This window comes from Lagopus leucura, unplaced genomic scaffold (genome assembly GCF_019238085.1).
Source record: "Lagopus leucura isolate 7727_CA_CO unplaced genomic scaffold, USGS_WTPT01 Super-Scaffold_100001, whole genome shotgun sequence".
Classification (NCBI taxonomy): Eukaryota; Metazoa; Chordata; class Aves; order Galliformes; family Phasianidae; genus Lagopus; species Lagopus leucura.
The window spans coordinates 49,739,749-49,759,195 of record NW_024962262.1 but is presented as its reverse complement, the minus strand read 5'-3'; the positions used below and the strand labels follow the sequence as shown (position 1 = coordinate 49,759,195).

At 35.6% G+C, this 19,447-nt stretch overlaps 1 protein-coding gene across 3 annotated transcripts in view; it reads left to right on the top strand.

Moving 5' to 3' along the window:
• The window catches only part of HERC2 (HECT and RLD domain containing E3 ubiquitin protein ligase 2), a 103,869-nt gene that overhangs the window by 66,965 nt on the left and 17,457 nt on the right, over positions 1 to 19,447 (top strand). For 2 of the 3 annotated variants that reach the window (XM_042866358.1, XM_042866357.1), the window contains exons 64-82: positions 1,421 to 1,565; positions 1,917 to 2,142; positions 3,302 to 3,473; positions 4,019 to 4,205; positions 4,962 to 5,102; positions 5,476 to 5,667; positions 7,066 to 7,219; positions 7,950 to 8,057; positions 9,188 to 9,319; positions 10,152 to 10,310; positions 10,405 to 10,523; positions 10,925 to 11,050; positions 12,051 to 12,206; positions 12,350 to 12,465; positions 12,584 to 12,782; positions 15,060 to 15,274; positions 16,017 to 16,194; positions 17,333 to 17,494; positions 18,517 to 18,608. In XM_042866358.1, the coding sequence (XP_042722292.1) occupies positions 1,421 to 1,565; positions 1,917 to 2,142; positions 3,302 to 3,473; positions 4,019 to 4,205; positions 4,962 to 5,102; positions 5,476 to 5,667; positions 7,066 to 7,219; positions 7,950 to 8,057; positions 9,188 to 9,319; positions 10,152 to 10,310; positions 10,405 to 10,523; positions 10,925 to 11,050; positions 12,051 to 12,206; positions 12,350 to 12,465; positions 12,584 to 12,782; positions 15,060 to 15,274; positions 16,017 to 16,194; positions 17,333 to 17,494; positions 18,517 to 18,608 (2,979 nt within the window). The remainder of the gene's footprint in view (positions 1 to 1,420; positions 1,566 to 1,916; positions 2,143 to 3,301; positions 3,474 to 4,018; positions 4,206 to 4,961; positions 5,103 to 5,475; positions 5,668 to 7,065; positions 7,220 to 7,949; positions 8,058 to 9,187; positions 9,320 to 10,151; positions 10,311 to 10,404; positions 10,524 to 10,924; positions 11,051 to 12,050; positions 12,207 to 12,349; positions 12,466 to 12,583; positions 12,783 to 15,059; positions 15,275 to 16,016; positions 16,195 to 17,332; positions 17,495 to 18,516; positions 18,609 to 19,447) is intronic. The other variant, XM_042866359.1, reaches the window with a different exon arrangement.

The following is a 19,447-nucleotide window of genomic DNA, read 5'->3' as shown; positions in this document are numbered from 1 at the left end:
GGAGCAGAGTTGGGAAAAAAAGAGAACATGGGAATCATAGCCTGCAGTTAAAACAGAGATTGGTAGAGTCAGGAAGTAACAAGAATGAAGAGTTACAAGAGTAAGCAAGCGCAGAACAGATTGCCTTGAAAACATGCAGGACACTGCAGAGTTCATTGCTGCTGGGAAAACCACGGAGTTATCAGTAGTGACTTTTTTATTTTTCCTCTTTGTTTGTTTCTGCTTTTGTTTTGAGCACAAGCCTCGCTTTTTAAGTTTATAAATCTTTCTGTAAAATTTGTCAATTTCTGTAATGCAAATCAATTTCAGATCTCTACAGCTCAAGGTCTTACCCCATCTTTGAGTATAAATTGACCTGTTTGACACATATAAAACCTAGGATGATGTAAAATTTTTGTTGTTGTTGTTACATAATTTGTCACCAACTGACGAATAATATAGAGAAATCCACAAAACTTACATTTTTAAAAGTTACTTCTCTTATTAAAAGGGAGAAAAGCTTTTAGTAGTTTTCATACATCGTTGGCCACTAGAAACTAGATTTGTCTCTCTCTTTTTCCCCTCTGAGTTCTTGTGGTGATGAAAGGAGTAAGAGGAAGGGGAATTTGGCAGTCTTCAAGAATGTTGTGCGAAATTCTTGCATAATTTCATGACATTACAGGATGGCAAGGAGATTTTATTTTTTTCTTCTGTGTCACCTGTGCACGTCTGCACCTTATGATGACTGAGATGCTTCTTAAGTTTTATCTTAACAAATTCGTACTGATTTGAGAGAAAAACTGTAACTTCTGTACTGCATCTTTAGGTAGGCAGTAGTACTGTATGACACATTCACTTCCAGCATGAACTATTTTTTTTTTTTAGAAATTGGTTCTGGTGAGCTGCAGAGATGAGTAAATGGTTACTAAAAACACAATGAAGAAATATTGATCTTTTTCCTCTTCACTCACAGGCATTTTAAGGTGTCTACATTAGTTTTTCCTCTATGGCATATTTTTAGTGTGCTTTGTTTTCTTTATGACAATTTTATAAGATTAGATTATGATAAATTGAGACCCTATACTGAGGCTTGCAACAGTTTGAAGAAGCTCAATTCTGTATACACAGTAGTTCTCATATTTTTTTTCAAGTGAGTGAACTTGGTAAAGGATCTGTTATTTTTAGGTTTATCCTTATTAGTATAAGTAGGTCCAAAAAGAATAACAATCAGTTTTGTAGGTGTTTATAATTTCAGTGTGTCTGCAGCAGATGAAATTCCATATAACTGCAGATGTATGAAAAGTCATAAATGATGCCTGTTCTAGACTGAGGTGAAATGTAGTGGGGTCATAGAATTGCAGTTATCCTTTGTTTATTCAATTTTGAGTAGTGTAAGCACTATAATTGTCCTGAACTTTGCTTTTATTTTTGTCTGTTTTAGGGGTAAGGGAGATTACTTCAGGCTGGGCCATGGCACTGATGTACATGTGCGAAAGCCTCAAGTAGTGGAGGGTCTGAGGGGCAAAAAGATCGTGCATGTGGCAGTAGGTGCCCTCCACTGTCTAGCAGTTACTGACACTGGACAGGTATGTTACTTATCACCTTCCTTTCCCCTGTTTCCTCCATCCATAAAGAAACAAAATCTGGAGTAATTACTATGAAATTGATTCTTTCAATTTAGTTGTTCACTTTGAACATTGTATAATTGATCAGCTGATGATTTATAAATCTACAGTGATTTAGGAATCACCTAATAAAGGGTTACCTTGTTTTTTTAACATATGACAACACTTGCATTATTTAAAAATAAAGTAATAGGTTCTATAAAATATTCTGGATTATTAATACAGATCGCTCAGATTTTTCTGTAGAGTTGTAAGGAAAAGAAATGAGGCAATCATTGAGGTGAATTAATGAACTGAAATGTCTTCTGGCAGGTTTACGCTTGGGGTGACAATGACCATGGGCAACAAGGGAATGGAACTACCACAGTCAATAGAAAGCCCACTCTTGTCCAAGGCTTGGAAGGCCAGAAAATCACCCGGGTTGCTTGTGGATCTTCCCACAGTGTAGCATGGACAACAGTGGATGTAGCTACACCATCTGTTCACGAGCCAGTACTTTTTCAGACAGCGAGGGACCCTTTAGGTGCTTCTTATCTTGGTTGGTAGACATCAACTTATGCTTTTTTTAATGCCAGAATAGAGTTAGGTGTGTGCGTAGTTTGGCAGTTGATAGAAGAGTACGAAAAGAACACTGTCTAAAGAAAACTAAAAGTCAGCAAAGAAGCAAAAGATCAAAAAGCATCCAATATGAGGAACACCCCCATCTAAATAAAACGAAGCCTCTTCCTGAAAATGGGGATTTATAAAGGGCTTGTTCAAAAGTAAAGTGTAACATACTTGATCGAATACTGCAAAGTCTTTGTCTTTTAATGTAGAGTATAGCTTTGTAGACATGGTAAATGGATGCTACTGTAACACTGGCCTTGTTACATGTCATGTCTTTGCTGTAGTTTTTACACTACTGCTATTTTTTGTTTAAAAGATCCAAACATTTTGCTAATTGCTTTCTTTGAAAACTGAGTAAAGAGAGTAAGAAATATTATATTATTATTTTAAATATTATATTATAGATATATAATATAGATATAGAAATATTATATTATTATATTATAAAGAGAGTAAGAAATATTTTATATATATAATATTATATATATATAATATATATTCTATATATATCTATATATAATATAGATATCTATAATATATATTATATATAGATATATATAAATATAATATTTATTTAGTATTTTTAGGATACCTAATTAATATTAATGTTGTTTGAAAAATTTCTGTTTAAGTAAAATTTGTTTTAAATGCCAATCACTAAAATATTTATATGTTATCCCATTCTTCATGAATAAGTGAAAAGGTAGAACACTGTTTTATGAAGGCATTTGCTGAAAAAGCTTCAGTATTGATTCCAGTATTGTAACTGTAGAACTGCAGTTTAAAAATGTCCTTTAGGCTTAGATTTACAGCCACTTTATTGTGTATATAACAGAGCACTGGCACAGCATTCTCAGAGAGGCACCTCCTGAAAGCTGCCTTGATGTGTGCCTGGGTGCCCTGTTCTGGGAGGCTCTGGTGGAGCAGGGATGGGAGCAGATGGACCAAGAGGTGCTTTCCAATGTCAGCTATCTTATGATTCTGTGATCTGTAATGATCTACCAAGAAATGAGATTAAGTTCCGATTATGTAGTACACTTTTAGTAAAACAGAAACAATTGCTTTCTCTTTTTTCCCCCCCCTTACTTCAGGTGTTCCTTCAGATGCAGATTCTTCTGCTGCCAGTAACAAGATTAGCGGCGCAAATAGTTTGAAGCCAAATCGCCCTTCCCTTGCTAAGATTCTCCTGTCGCTTGATGGGAATGTTGCCAAACAGCAGGCATTATCTCATATTCTGATGGCATTGCAAATCATGTATGCCAGGTAGGCGTTCAAGTATTCCTTTGTTTTAAAGAGCAATATGTCATACTGTACCATGTTTCGCTGTCTCTTGAGTCAGCTGTAAATGGTTTTACGATTTGGACTTCTCAGGGTAGGGCCAAGCTTCACTTAATTTTTCTTTTGATATTCATATTAGATTTCTTTAGAATAAGAAGCTTTCACTACCTGGGGAAAAATGTTTATTCAGGCATGCTCAAGTACGCTGTGTAATAGGGGTATAAATGTCACGACAGGTGAAGTGGAAGAAGCAGCAGGGAACAGGGTTGAAAGAATAATAAAACTTTACCGTTCCTCGTTGATAGAGAACAGAATATTGCTGTTAAAATTTGTTTAGAGGAGAGCTCATGTAAAATAGTATAGCCTTAAGACACAATATTTAAGCATTTAACTTTGAGAATGGAGCTAAACTCTGCCTGTGGAAACCTTTGCTTATTTTATTAAGCCAAGCTGATGCCATTTTTTCTTTTTTCTGAGTTCAACAAAGGAGTATAATTAGGCTTATATGAATCTGTCCTAAATGATTTCAGGGATGCAGTTGTTGGAGCACTGATGCCTGCAAGTATGATTGCACCAGTAGAATGTCCCTCTTCATCACCAGCCCCCCCATCAGATGCTACTTCTACAGGAAGCCCTGCAAGTGGAGATGAATGCATGCTCGTAGGAGATATAGAAGAGAGGCTGAGCCCAAACCCGTGGCAGGACAGGAGAGGGGAGGTAGTGTCTAATGAATTTTTTTCAACATTGTTTAAGAGTAAAGCTAAAACTGTATAGTATTTAGTTTGATGGTAAAGTGGCAGAGATTAAACAGTTGTTTTCATCCTCTAATTTATGGAGTGGATGCTTTATGTATGTCACATTTGGAAATACAAATTTTTCTGGAATCAACTTTGAATTTTCAGCATGAAGTATGTCATAAAAATGCAATTATGATTTATAGTAGCATTTTAAAGTTAGTTTTAAAATGTTTATTATTTGATCAGATAGCAAAGTAATTTTGCAAGACTGATTAAAAATCTGGATTAAAAGACTATTCAGCAATTACTTAATGAATATCATTGTAAACTTATGTTAACTAAGGTAGACAGAAGAGCGTAAATGGGTTTCCACTCTCTTGATTCTGAACTGCTAGTAGAACCATAAAGAAGAAAGGCTTGCTGCTGAAGATCTTTTCCTTCACAGACTACTAATTTGACATGTATTTATGGGGTTGTCTTCTGCTTTGCAGACTCCACTGCAGACACTGATGTTTTACTGTGTATGTTTTGTAGTATGTGGATGTCATTGCTGACTTATGTTAGAAACATAAAATAGGAGCTAAAAAAACAGGGTATGAAACTGTTGTATCTGAATTTATGACTGTTTTTGAATTGCTACTGTCTTTGAACACAAACCCTTCTGAAAAGTAAATACACTCCTAAAGGATTTGTTACACTCATTGCAGCCTTTGTTACTTTTGTTCGTGTTGGCTAGGTTGTTTCTTCAGAAGATGCTGTGACACCATCTGCCGTAACTCCCTCAGCTGCTGCTGCCTCTTCCCGTCCTTTCATTCCAGTCACAGATGATCCTGGAGCTGCCAGCATCATTGCAGAAACCATGACAAAAACCAAAGAAGTAATGTTGTTAATGCCTTCCTTAAAACTTAAGTCCTTATAGTGAGTGCTGTTATTGAACAGTTCTGCTGTTTTAGATCATTTGAAGTTACTCTATAAGTGATTGCATTTTTAAAGTACATTCAGAGACTGGGTGATTACTGCTACTTTTTTTTTTTCTTTTTTTCTGAAGCTGAAGGAATTCAATTTTGGAAAGCTTTTTCACTTGAGAAACTGTTTTAACAGTAGGTAAATTCTGAGGCCACGTAGTCCCAGAATTGCGAATTGTGTCTTAAACTACTTTCAAACTTCTTCAGACAAGTTAATACATTTGTATTCAATGAGGTTCCTTTTTCATCTTCCCTGTCTAAATCTTTCTGCAATTTGTTTTGTAGGATGTAGAAAGCCAAAGTAAAGTGTCTGGCCCAGAACCTCAGTACTTGGATGAGTTTACTAGCCTATTGGTCCCAGATGACACACGAGTCATGGTTGACCTGCTAAAGCTTGCTGTGTCCAACCGAGCAGGTGAAAAGGGAAGAGATGTTCTCTCAGCTGTTCTGTCTGGTATGGGCACAGCTTACCCACAGGTCAGATTTTGTTATCTTGCATTTTTAACTATGTCCTTTATGTTTTTAGCTTACTGGAATATTTTCATTTATTTGTGGTATAATTTGATGTACTGGGAAGATTAGTAAGCATGAAAATTACAGTTGAACTTAATGAATCTGAACCTTAATGACTGTAATGGAGATGCTTCATGAATATATTTATTTGAAACAAGTGTAAATATGTCTGATATTTATGCCATAATATGCATATATAATTTCATATATAAATCATATATATGATTTATCATTCTGGCAAAGCATGAAACTGAATCAAACAAGTTAAGAAGTTAAGAAATATTTGCAAAATGTTCATGGGTGTGAGTTTTCCTTGCATAACTAACAAACTGTGAATGAATGTTGTAATACTGGCTACCAAAAGCTATACAACAGAATATGACAATCATAACTGTTGCATATAATATCTTCTTATGGGAATGAACTGAATGTTGTTTAATATTTCTTTAATATTTTTTTAATGAGTAATGATGCATTTGCTTTACGATGCTGATATAACATATTTCACTTATGGCTCTGCACTGCTTAAAGTCTGCTTTGAAACATTGGAAGTGATTATGCAAAGCTCTTGTTTGTATTTCTTTTTTTCACTAATCAAAAAGATAAATAATGACTTTGCTAAGAATTCTGAGTTTTTTTTCAATTAATGATATAAATGACAAGACAGCTGTACTTTAAAAAATGAAATCTTAGGGTGTATCTGTTCTATTAAATCAGGATTGGGAGAGGCCACTCTAACAGATGCTGTAAGAGTAACAAAGTGGTATTTCAGTACCTATTAAACATCTTTTTTTCAAATCTTTAAATTCCTTGTGATGATCATATGGTCATTGATATATTGATATATGTATATCAATGACCGTATGTATATCAGTGATATTCTATTCTGGATTTGAGATGTAGTCATATCCCTCCTACTCCAATTAAATACATGCATTTACATATCATTTTTTTGAATTGTTCAGGCGTTAACAAGTAAATTAAAAATTTCTTCTCCCTACTCCGTCAGAATTTTTGTTTGAAACTGCTCTTCAGAAATTAGTACAGTTGGAGTTTTCTCTCTAAACAATGCATTTTAATGTTGCATATTGGTTATATACTTACATATTTCACTATTGGTTTATGTTTACAATTCAGTTTTTCTGCAATGGAAATCATCAGTTGCTTTGGCATTTACTTAATTTTTTTCATATTCTGAATGAATGTGATAGTTTATGAATCAGAATACATGGGGTTTCTTTTGGTTGTTTGTTTGTTTGTTTAAGTGAGAAAGAATGATAGTTGGCTCAGAGTTCCTGGACTAACCATGCACAGTTTTCATAAGCTTGATTCTTAGGTGTGTGACTGTTTTTCTTGATTTAGGTTGCTGATATGTTGTTGGAGCTGTGTGTTACTGAGTTAGAAGATGTGGCAACTGACTCACAGAGTGGCCGCCTCTCTTCGCAGCCAGTTGTGGTAGAAAGCAGCCATCCATATACTGATGATACATCATCTAGTGGCACAGTTAAAATACCAGGTATAGGATTCCTAGAGTTATATTACTAAAACTCAGGTACTTGCAAGCCTGCATATGTAAATTTTTTTTCTCAGCTTACAAAAACATGTATTGAACTTTTAAGGTCATATTATCTGTTCTATTGCTGTAATAAAATGTTTCTTAGAACACTTTATACTGCATGAACATCTCAGTCATGTGAAATACACATTTACCCAAGTTTGGGTCCTGTGACTGAATTCCGTACACTGTTTCTCTGCAGCTATGTATTACTGCTGTTTTCTGTTCATTTATGAAGCTGAGAATGACTGCAGTCATTTTCAGGGTCAGTAATTGAACGCTCATCATGTAGCCTTAATCATTAGCAGATACTTTTTTCCTTCTGTGCTGTATTTTCATCTAGTTCTTCCTCCAGTGCTGATACTTAAACTCTCTGTTGCCTTTACCTTTTGATATTTGTCTTAACTGTAAATAAATATTTTTTTGCTATGGCAACTTCAATTGGGAATGTTCTGAACATAGTCTGTATGCTAGCTCCGATTCACATGAGCTGCCTGTAATGTAGGTCTTTCAAAGAGAAGTTAGAAACACTTTGTCATTAAACCAAAGCAAGTTCACATTTCTATTTTTATTAATAGCACTATGGCTTCCAAACAATTGCATTTGATTTCATGTGGATTTCGAAAGTACTGCGTTTGCTTGTGGGATTGATTGCTCTGTAGAAGTGTGTAAATTCTTTGTTGCTGTTTAGGTGCTGAGGGACTGAGAGTAGAATTTGATCGCCAGTGTTCTACAGAGCGGCGTCATGATCCACTCACCATCATGGATGGTGTCAACAGAATTGTTTCCGTCCGATCAGGTGCTTTTCAAAAGTGTCTTGTGTGATTTACTGTTAAACATTGAATAAATATGCCACTGTGACATAGTCCTTGTGAGCGATGTGCCATTAAAAAGGAGGAAAACGTATAAGCTGATGTCCCATTTTAAATCAAAAAGGGAAGATGATCTATATGCAGACATACAAGAATGAACTTGAATATTTGAATTCATAGACTCTCAGATGTATATGTTGTTATATTTTTCCTAAAAGCAGTTGGAATGTAAAAAAAAAAAGTTTCTAGCGCTCACATCCCATGTATGATTTTCTGCATAATCAAAGTTGAACAAATTGAAAAACAATTGGAAGAGGATACTTTTTTTTGCTACCCTTTGAGTTTTTCAAGTAATAGTTGCAGGAATTTGAGCTTTTATTTTATTTTATTTTATTTTTACAGTCAAGACAAATGTTCTTCTTCTGTTGAATGCCCAAAATAGAATCTAGGCTCTGTCTTTCTGTTTTCTGCTCTGGTCTATGTACCTGACTCTACATGAAATCTCCACATCTTTTATTCCATTGTCTATAACTTCATTTTTAAGCGCTGTTGCCTTTCTGTAGATGATAGAGGAGTATTTGAAATCTCATCAAATCTTAACCCTTTCCATCTGCGACATCGTGCAAGAATCTAAGTATACCACCCATACTTAATGTTTTTCAGCACTTAATGTGACACACTATAATGTGAGCTTTTACTGTGAACGACTTTTTCCCCAACCTGTTTCAGATGCACATCTTCATGTGCTTTATTATTGAGCTGTTTTTGATTGGAAAAAGACCTAAATCTTAATGCTTCAATATATTTTTGTAATATGAAAAGATAATTTGAAGACAGGACAGTGGGATTGTAGTAAGAGCTCAATTGTCTTCTGAAAGTGGTATGAAAAGCACTGAAGACATACAATAGAAGTGGTAATTGAACTGTTTAAGAGTTATGTTTTGGTTATGTAACATCATTATAGGTATGTACATGTGCTCCACATGCACTTTTCTTTTGGAATATGTTTATGTGATGTTTGTGATATTAAAATAACCGTAGAGAGAAGTTATTGCTGAGTAGATTGGATCGGCTTGGTCAGCATACGTGAACATGTTCATATTACTTACTGTAACAGGTCGTGAGTGGTCAGATTGGTCTAGTGAGTTACGAATTCCAGGGGATGAACTAAAGTGGAAGTTCATCAGTGATGGCTCTGTAAATGGATGGGGATGGCGATTCACTGTTTATCCTATCATGCCAGCTGCAGGTAAAGTAATATATCTCATTTATAGAAGGGTGAGAGTATATTTGCCAATGTAATTTAAATATTTACATGCCAAAGGTTAATTGTTCATTTGTATTCATACTAAGAAAATGTTTTCTTTCATACATAGCAAGCATTTTCAACAGAGGCTTGAGAGGTGCACATAGGGGAGAGAAAAATGTTTTGTAGTTGCTCTCGTTTGTCCATCTGTGAAGGGAGGTTACTTCATGTGGGAGAGAGAGAGAGAGAGAGAGAGAGAGATATATATATATATATATATACATATTATACATATATATATACATACATATATATATATATATATATATATACGTATTTTCCCTAATGAATCCATGGTATTAGGTTAATTACATGGTGACTGGTGTGACTCGAGGGTACAGCTTAAAGCAAGAGGCAGAGTTAGTTCAGATTGGGTATTAGGGAGCAGTTCTTCACTGAGATGAGAGTGGTCAAGCACTTCAACTGGCTTCTCAGGGAAGTGATCATGACCCTAAATGTTTTGTTGTTCATGAAGTATTAGGATAATACTCTTAGATGGATTGTTTAACTCTTAAGCTCCCCTGTGTGGAGTTGGGAGTTGTCCTCAATGATCCTTGTGTGGATCCATTATAACCCCAATATTGTATGTAATTGTATGTAATGAAAATGGCTCGCTCTTCCAGTTCCTTCAAAGGGAGGTGGAATGAACCAACTCGGATATAGACTGTAGACTGCTGTGTTTGTTCAGCAGATCCTGCTCTTATTTCTGTTCTAATTTCAGTAAAAGGGCATAAATTGTCAAATCTTCTTTACCTTTTCTTTTTATTTCTTTTAGGTCCCAAAGATCTTCTCTCAGATCGTTGCATTCTTTCATGTCCCTCAATGGATTTAGTTACGTGTTTGCTGGATTTTCGCTTAAATTTTGCTTCCAACAGGAGTATAGTTCCTCGCTTGGCAGCTTCTCTTGCAGCTTGTGCTCAACTGAGTGCCTTAGGTAGGTGTAAGTCCCAATTTTAAATCTACTTTTTTGAAGTTAAGATTACTGTTGAAAGTAATTCCGGGTTATTGTGTGCTTTTTGCTTCTTTAGCTGCTGGCCATAGAATGTGGGCTTTGCAGAGACTACGGAAGCTTCTCACAACAGAATTTGGCCAGTCTATTAACATCAACCGGATTCTTGGGGACAATGATGGAGAAGCACGAACTTTGGTAAGAGGGCACAGAAGCTCTCCTCTAACATTCTTCTCATTAAGATGTTTGTGAAGCATTAAAAATGTTGGCCTTTATTTACAAGGTTTTTATTGGTTACCACAAAATAGGAAATAAGCCAAATGAATAGCCTGCTTGAACGTGTCTGCAAGTCTCTTTAAAGGGCTTTGTTTTAGAAGAAAAATTAAAGCTAATTCCAGTTTTGTATCCATGTAATTTTGGAATTGTCAAAGATGACAGAAATACTTTTGTATTAGGAAATGGATGGAACTGATGCTTCAGTTCCATCCACTTTCAAAGCAAACTATGGTTTGGGAAGTTACTAATGATTTGTCATGGCCACCTAAGTAATTTCCTACTTCCTAACACAGTGTAATTTTCAACTGCTCTGATTTCTCTAGAGTTTCACAGGGAGTGCTTTAGCTGCTTTGGTTAAGGGTCTTCCAGAAGCATTGCAGCGACAGTTTGACTATGAAGACCCTATTGTGAGAGGTGGCAAACAGCTACTCCACAGCCCTTTCTTTAAGGTAATGGGATACAGTCAGTAAAGAATTCATGAGTAAAATTTTTTGCGATATTTTTTTATGAGTGTGTGTGACTAGCTCACCTCATCCCAATAGAAAAACTTCATTTAAAGGCTGCTTTTAATGGATTTTGAAAAATTAGTCTGAAGTCACTGAGATTAGTTGAGTAATGATAAAATCAGAATATTACTTCTAGAATGACAACCAAATACGCAAATATGAAAATCAGGAATACCTAACTAGACTGAGGTAGGTAGTTAAGAACAATATCATGAAAGTATACTACACTACAGCTTCAGGTATACTTTTGACAATTGGTATCTCAATTGTCCTAACAGGAATATTTATATATTTTTGACCTTTAAAATATCTTGCAGGTATTACTTACCTCCAGTAGGAGCAAATAAGAATATTATAAAAGGAGGAATCTTCTATTTTGAGCCATGTACTTCGAAGTACAGAGAAATATACTGAGCGAGTCTAGAAAAGAGCAACAAGAATAAAAAGGCTTAAAAAAGCTTCCCCTATAGTAAATGTAAAAGGATTTATCTGTCTTAAAGAAAATAAGTTCTTAAAATACATAGAAGGCTTTCCAGGGCAGAAGTAATCCATTATATACTGTCTTTGCCAGTAACACACTGAATTACTTGATTTGATTGGAGGAAGGATACTTAGTTTAGAAATAGAAGGTAAAATGTTCAGCATGTCATTTTTGATACAGAAAACGCAATTAATCTAGTGTTTGTCACAAGTGTACTGTGAAAATTCCTGTATTAGAGGAGGAAAGTTAGATATATAACTGTGTGAGATCAGCTTGCATACACTTGATGCTGCCTCATCAGTGAGGATAATGTAGGTGGATAGCTCTTAATGTCCCCCACACTTTACATTTTCTGAGACTGTTGATGCCCTAGTGGTCTATGAGCTGTTCTGCTGCATCAAATGTGTGTTAGTTTTTTATTACATACTTTTGTTGCAGCTCTGAAATCTGTTTTATCTGCAGGTTCTTGTGGCTCTTGCTTGTGATCTAGAGCTGGACACTCTCCCTTGCTGTGCTGAGACACACAAATGGGCCTGGTTCAGAAGATACTGTATGGCATCCAGGGTTGCTGTGGCCCTTGACAAAAGGACACCATTACCTCGCCTTTTCCTCGATGAGGTATTGCCAGAATATTTTAAATAGCTCATGGAACTTAGAAAAGCACTGCATCTAAAAGACTGAGATTTGAATTAGTTTATGCCAGCTGCAATCAGAATATGGTATATTTGGAATAACATTGTTTAATGCAAAATCTTTTACAGGTAGCAAAGAAAATCCGAGAGTTAATGGCAGATAATGAAAATATGGATGTTCTTCATGAATGCCATGATGTCTTTAAGAGAGAACAGGATGAACAGCTCGTTCAGTGGATGAATAGGTTACTTCTTTCAGCTATCATTTGTTCTGTCTTGTGATGCTTTGTTGTTGTACAAATGAACTTTTTTTGTTACTTTCTTTAAGCACATTTATAATGCTTTATTTTGAATGTTACACAGACGACCTGATGATTGGACGCTTTCAGCTGGAGGCAGTGGAACCATTTATGGTTGGGGTCATAATCACAGAGGACAACTTGGTGGAATTGAAGGGGCAAAAGTCAAGGTCCCAACTCCATGTGAAGCTCTTGCTACTCTTAGACCAGTGCAATTAATTGGTGGTGAGCAGACACTGTTTGCAGTGACTGCTGATGGAAAGGTAAGTGTACAATAAATGTTTGTTGGACTCCTTGTAAAAATTGCATCCTGTTGTATGTTTTTCACCATTTACAAATATATATATTTTAAAGAAACTAAACTGTACCAATTCTGCCGTTACAACACAGGAAATCAGTGAGCTGCAGCATTAAATACTTGAAACTAGTAATGTGTATTTCAGTTCTTCATTCAAAACTGTTGTCAGATTTTGGAAAATAAAGAATACAAGTAACATACTCATAGACTCTTGCACAACATCACAAGCAGTAAAATGTAATGGTGATGATTTCTCCCTGACAGGAGAGAGATGTAAATGGAATCTGAGTTTGTTCAGAGCTGACTTCTGAGAGTTAGATATTGCAGTATCTAATTTGCAGATACTTGGGTGCTCGATGATGAGGATGGATCATTTAGTGTAATGTATAGAGGGGAAAAAAGCGGATTTGTGAATGTGAAGATATCTTCATTTTGATACAAATGGCAGTTTTGTTTGAAGATACGGTACAGAATCTTAGCTGAACTTTCTTGTTGCAGTTACATTCATCTAGTGATATACTGTAACAGTTCTCTCCTGGACAGTCAGTATCATCCTTGTTTAATTTTTTACCAAGGGAAAAGGGACAGATTAATGACATTGCTTTTGACATAATTGTGTTGAGGTAAATTACTTTTGAATAGACAGATGAAAAAGCAATACTGTAGATAAAGAATTGTGTGGGACAGAGTACAAAGAAGCATCCATGTTTGTGTGTGTCCCACGGAAGAAAGAAAACTAGAGTAGTAATGCTTGAAAGACACCTGTAGATGGTAGGTGGTTTTGTGATGTTATTACACGAAGTTATATTTTCTTGATATTTTCACAACATCAGCATTAGGATTTAAAATAGTCATTGACAGCTTAAATTAACTTGAATGTAGCCATAGTTTCATTCCTGACATAAGAGGTACTAACTTCCATGTATTGTACTTTCAAGTATGGGTAATTGAGTGTTATGGGGGAAGGAAAACTAAATGCATAGGAGTATAGAATCCTTGGTTTATTGGGACAGGATTAGAAACTTTGAAACTGCAAAACCTTCTATAACAAATTTAATTTTTATGGAGAATGTGTGCAAATAAGCTTATCAGTTATTGTAAAACTTTAATACAAGTTTGAAAATCTAATGTGGAATTTTATTTGTATGTTTATCATGCATTTTATTAAATGCTGATCTGATTTTTTTTGGCAACACAGATTGAAACTGGTCAAGAAATGTCTAATTTTTCCTTGATTAAGGTTAGACTGTATTGCTACGAAAGCAGTGTGTAAAATTCTTTTTCCAGAACATATTTATGTGCACCTGACCTGGTATATTGTAGCAGGCTAGTGTTAAATTCTTTGTGTGAAACTGAATAGTTGCAAGCTACAGCTTCTGAGTTTTGTCTGTTTGGGCTTGAAAATTCACCTGAGTTGCAATGGGAAAGAGCTTCCTTGAGTGCAGAACAATTGATGAGCAAAATTAAGTCACAGTTACATTGATAAGTAGAATTATTCTCTTTCTTCCAAGACCAGCTTGTGGAGTTGGAAAAGTAAGACAGGTTTTGGAGACAGAAGACCTTCAGGTAGTAAAAAGCAGAAGGCTTTAAAGCTAAATGCAGACTGAAAGTCGTTATGAAAAATTTACTTAGATGTGTGTCAGATATCTCTGAAAGCAAAAGAAGGTCATGTCTATGTAGTAGAGATCATGCTAGTAGTAAAGGGGCCTTGAATGACAAGTGTCCTTTCTAAGGGAAAAAAAGATATGTGTGTTGGAGGAGTTGTTCTTAGATTATATTTGTTTGCAGTATAAGCTGTTTCTGCTTCAGGTTTGACAAAGAATTTGTTGCCTAAAGTTGCTCTCCTCTTCACATTTGTATTGATCTCGAATATGACTTCTACTTCAACTTGCTTGGCTTTGTCCTTAGACTATTGTTATATAGTGAGGACCAAAATGAAAGCTTGAGTACTCCTCCTTCCACACATTCAGGAGCTTCAGTATAGAACATGTACTGATGTTGCTTGCTTAAATTAAGTCTTTAAAACAATGCCACTTCTATTTTGAAAGGAAAAACCTCTTCCTTGTTAGTACATATGTGTTCAAAATTTCCAAAGGATGACATAGAGGCATATAAGAAACTTTTCTGGTGGCCTTTGCATCAATTCTGTTCTAGTATACATTCATTAAGAATTCTTCTCTATAGCCATAGTGAATGTTCTTCAAGACATAAACAAAATTGAAGTTTATTTTTTATTCTAAAGCTGTATGCCACTGGATATGGAGCAGGTGGTAGGCTTGGAATTGGAGGAACAGAGTCAGTTTCTACTCCGACTTTACTGGAATCCATTCAACATGTGTTTATAAAGAAAGTTGCAGTGAACTCAGGAGGGAAGCACTGTTTGGCATTGTCTTCAGAGGGAGAAGTTTATTCTTGGGGTGAAGCAGAAGATGGTAAACTTGGCCATGGAAACCGAAGGTAATGCTTTGTTTTTTTTTGAACTATGAATGGATATTTATAATAGTTGAAAAGTATTTGAAGTGTTATATGAATACGGTCTGTATGTAGAAGTCACTGGTAAGTAGTGATGTAGAAATGTATGTCTTCAAGTTGCAGAACTGCAAAATTTTTGTCAGATAAAATTACTTGGATTTCTGTGACAAAACATTATCTTCTATCTTATCTGCTGATGCTGAAGTTCAGAGGATTTCCTTTGGAATCTACACTGTGTGTATGTGGCACTTCAGGGAGGAAACAAAACTACCATTCTGCTTCTGATGTTCGCTTGCAGTTACCTGTGTTAAAGAAGTTTTGTTGTTATAGACAATAATCAGATATTAAAAATTATAAAAAAGAAAGAAATGCTTGAGTCCATGGAGGAAATCAGTACGTGTTATGCTAGAAATTTTGATAATGCATATTAAATTAGACTGATTTTCCAGGGTAAGTGCTTAACTCTTAAGCTTTAATGGAAATATTTCTGTAGTTTCATTTAACCTGTTATGCTTTAGTAGTACAGGTAGTAAAATATTCCAGCTTTTATAAACCTCTAAATTTTTTTTCAATGAATAATTTAACATAAATCTTGACGATGTTGATGTGGAACAAAAGTAAACAGTGAAGTAGAATGTCCTCGTACTCATTTTGCAAAGCTCTTCATACGTTGGTTTATGTGAGTTGTCTATTGCAAAAGGTGTGTCAAAAAGTGTTTTCATTTCAGCCCTTGTGATCGTCCTCGTGTAATTGAATCTCTGAGAGGTATAGAAGTGGTTGACATCGCTGCTGGTGGAGCACACAGTGCATGTATTACTGCTGCAGGAGACCTTTTTACATGGGGAAAGGGAAGATATGGGCGCCTTGGGCATGGAGATAGCGAAGACCAACTGAAGCCTAAACTGGTAAGAAACCTCTGGAATTCTGTGTGGTCTTTTATTCCAGTTCTTAACTTCTGATCTGTGACTTTCAGTATTTCTGCATTGTAAAAAAAAAAAAAAAAAAATAGGAAGAAACAGTGGTTGCTTTAGAGAACAGAAATGGTTTGTGAGAATGCAGTAAAAGTTGAGTTGCAAAACTTTGCTAGAGATCACTAAGCAGCTTATAAGGAATTTGTTTTGGAGAGGACTTAACCCTCCCTGCCAAGCAAAACAGCAGCTCTAAAAGCCAAACAACAGTACTGTGAGTGTAAAAGACATAACCTGTACCAACTGTAAATGGATTACATGCTGATGTTGCTTCCAGTTTGGGTGAGGGGTGGGAGGTATCTTGGAGAGGGATGAACTTGCCTGCACCCTTCCACAGGAGTGCTTTGCTGAAGTAAAATTACTGAAAGTGATCAGATGTTTGCATTCCCTTGCCCCAAAAGCAAGGTCTACCTCACTTCGTTGTACAACATTCCTCCATTTTCTTGATTAGAATGAAAATAACAAATCCATAGATTAGTTTGAAGAATGTGAAATCCCATGCCAGTTTGGGTGATGGATTGATCCTCAAATCCCTTATTTCAAGAAGGATGTGGATTAGGAGAATGCAGTTTGTGTGTCAGAATTCTTTTGCTTTGTGAATCTCAATTCCATACATCATCACTAGATGGCAGCATTTCAAAAGTCAAGATGTTGATTTAATTCAGAAAGCAGTGAAATCGTAAAATAGTAAGAGGCTATTTGAAAATAAGCAGTTTATTCAGGTGCTTAGTGTACACAAGAGTGAACCAGAGAACCTGAGCACATAAATAGAATATGGCCTTTGGTAACCTTAAATGTTTTGTATGAGTTACTTTCCCTGTTTTGTTTTTTTTTTTTTTTTAGGTTGAAAAAAAAAGTTCACCAAGTAAAAATAATAATTCAGTATGTGAAATATGTACTTATTTTATTGGTTTGAAAAGAGTAAAGCCTTTTGACTTGAATTCATTTGCAAGATCCTGTTGTGTTTCAGACTTGTAGTTCCAGTGATGCTTCTCTCCAAGTTGGGTTTGACTTCTTTTCTGAAACTAAGTGACTGAGTCTTTATTGTAAACAAAAACTGGTGATCGCTTTACAGGTGGAAGCTCTTCAGGGTTATCGTGTGATTGACATAGCCTGTGGCAGTGGAGATGCACAGACATTGTGCCTGACAGATGATGACACAGTCTGGTCTTGGGGTGATGGAGATTATGGAAAACTTGGGAGAGGAGGCAGTGATGGCTGTAAAGTGCCAATGAAGGTATTTGAATACATATTTTCAATTGTTTTATAAACCATAATGTTAATAGAAATTAGTGAAGACATACATTAATATGAGCAGACTTCCACCCACTGTGGGACATCAGGATCCTTTTGATGTTAATGATGAGCTTTGTAGGATACAGTGACTGGTCTTCAATTTTTGTGCAGAATAAAAGTTGGTTTTACGATTTTGTTATTTAGAGATCATTTCTGGTTCCAGAAGTAGTTGTTGCTTTAATGTTATTTCCCTTTGAAAGGTTAGAAATTTCCCAAGGAATCTTCATATTTCAAACAAAATGCATATAGCCAACTAATTTGAATAACAGCATCTGTTATAGAGATGAGCACAGTTTGAGAATAACGTGTAACTACATCAGTGTCATTGTGCACACCTATGCACAGTGGATTTTATATTTTTAATCCAGAGTTGCACCTCTTTATATGGATGCAGGTGTCTCCATTCCCTTTCCTAAAAGACAGAGTCTACTGGCCTGTTCCAAGTAGGGGTGTTTTTTATTTATTTATTGCATGGTGTAACACAATTTGAACATAGATTATTGGTCTTGTTGATGATCAGTCCATAGAATTGATGATAAAATGATGTAAGGGCACATACAGAATGAATAGGAACTGCGTATTGCAGGTTTAAGTACTTTTATGAAGGCAGCAGACTCACATCTGTGTCAGAGGAGCTGGCGATAAGTGATGTTCAGTAGCTGGTGACAGAGCCTTACTATTTCTACTAAGGAGATATTGCTGCAGGTAAAATACTAGTTAAGACCTTCAATGGTTTTCCAAATCTGAGTTTCTTTTTAGGGTTTAAGTAGTAAGTAGTAGAAAGATGAAAGGACTGGAATTCTGTTAAATGATCTACATAAGCACTTTAATTCATAAGCTTGTGTATAAGTACTGCAAGACTTAGACAATTTATTGTACTTAAGATATGCCTAAACACAGGATGGTTGATGAAGCTATTGTCTCCCTAATTGATTGTTATTTTACTTGCTATTATTTTCCTAGATTGATTCTCTCACAGGCCTTGGAGTGGTTAAAGTAGAATGTGGATCACAATTTTCTGTGGCTCTTACCAAATCTGGAGCAGTATATACCTGGTAGGTATTTTAGTTATTTGGACAGCGTTAAATGTAACCTTCTTTGCAACAAATATTACTATTATGCTACCTTCGCTGCTTTGATTTTTCTCCCATATGGAAAGCTCTTTTGAGTTTCTCTGTTTTGATTAGTAATAAAATCTAGTGGTTTGAGGAACATACTGTAGTGCTATTTGAATGAAAAACTAAGGTATTTTGTCGTGAAGATGTAAACACAGACTTCTTGCTCAAGACATTGACCACTGTAAAATGCAAGAGTTCAAAGGAGATCACTAAAAATGTAAGCTCCGTGTCATGCAGTTTGGAAGATTGACAGCATAAATAACATTTTCATATATTATCAAGATCTTTCTTATCTAAGAATTTGTATGTCTAGTTTGTTGTTTTAATCTTCCTGTGCAATTCTGGTAGTTTAAACAACTACCAGACTGAAGTGTTTAGAAAAGCAAAACAAAATACCTTCCAAACACTGCCTCCAAGCAATATCCTCAAACTATATGAGGTTATGGTCTCTGAGGTTGGTACTGCTTTTGCCACTGATGGATGCCTAATCTTCGAGTCTTACTCTTTTAAGAGAAACAAACAAACAAAAAAACCCAACAAAACACATGTGAATGTGGTGAAAGGACCTATGAAGAGCAAGCTGGAGCCATATATTAAGTATTTTTATTGTAACAGCAGAGTCACATCCATGTCATATGAACTAGGGATTATTCATTTTGAATAATTGGAGTCAGAGCTGTACTGTTTCTGCTAGATATCAAATATTTTTGCCTGACTATTTATAACTACTTCTGCTGGAAGGCCAAACACATGACATGTTCCATGTTTCCATTCTT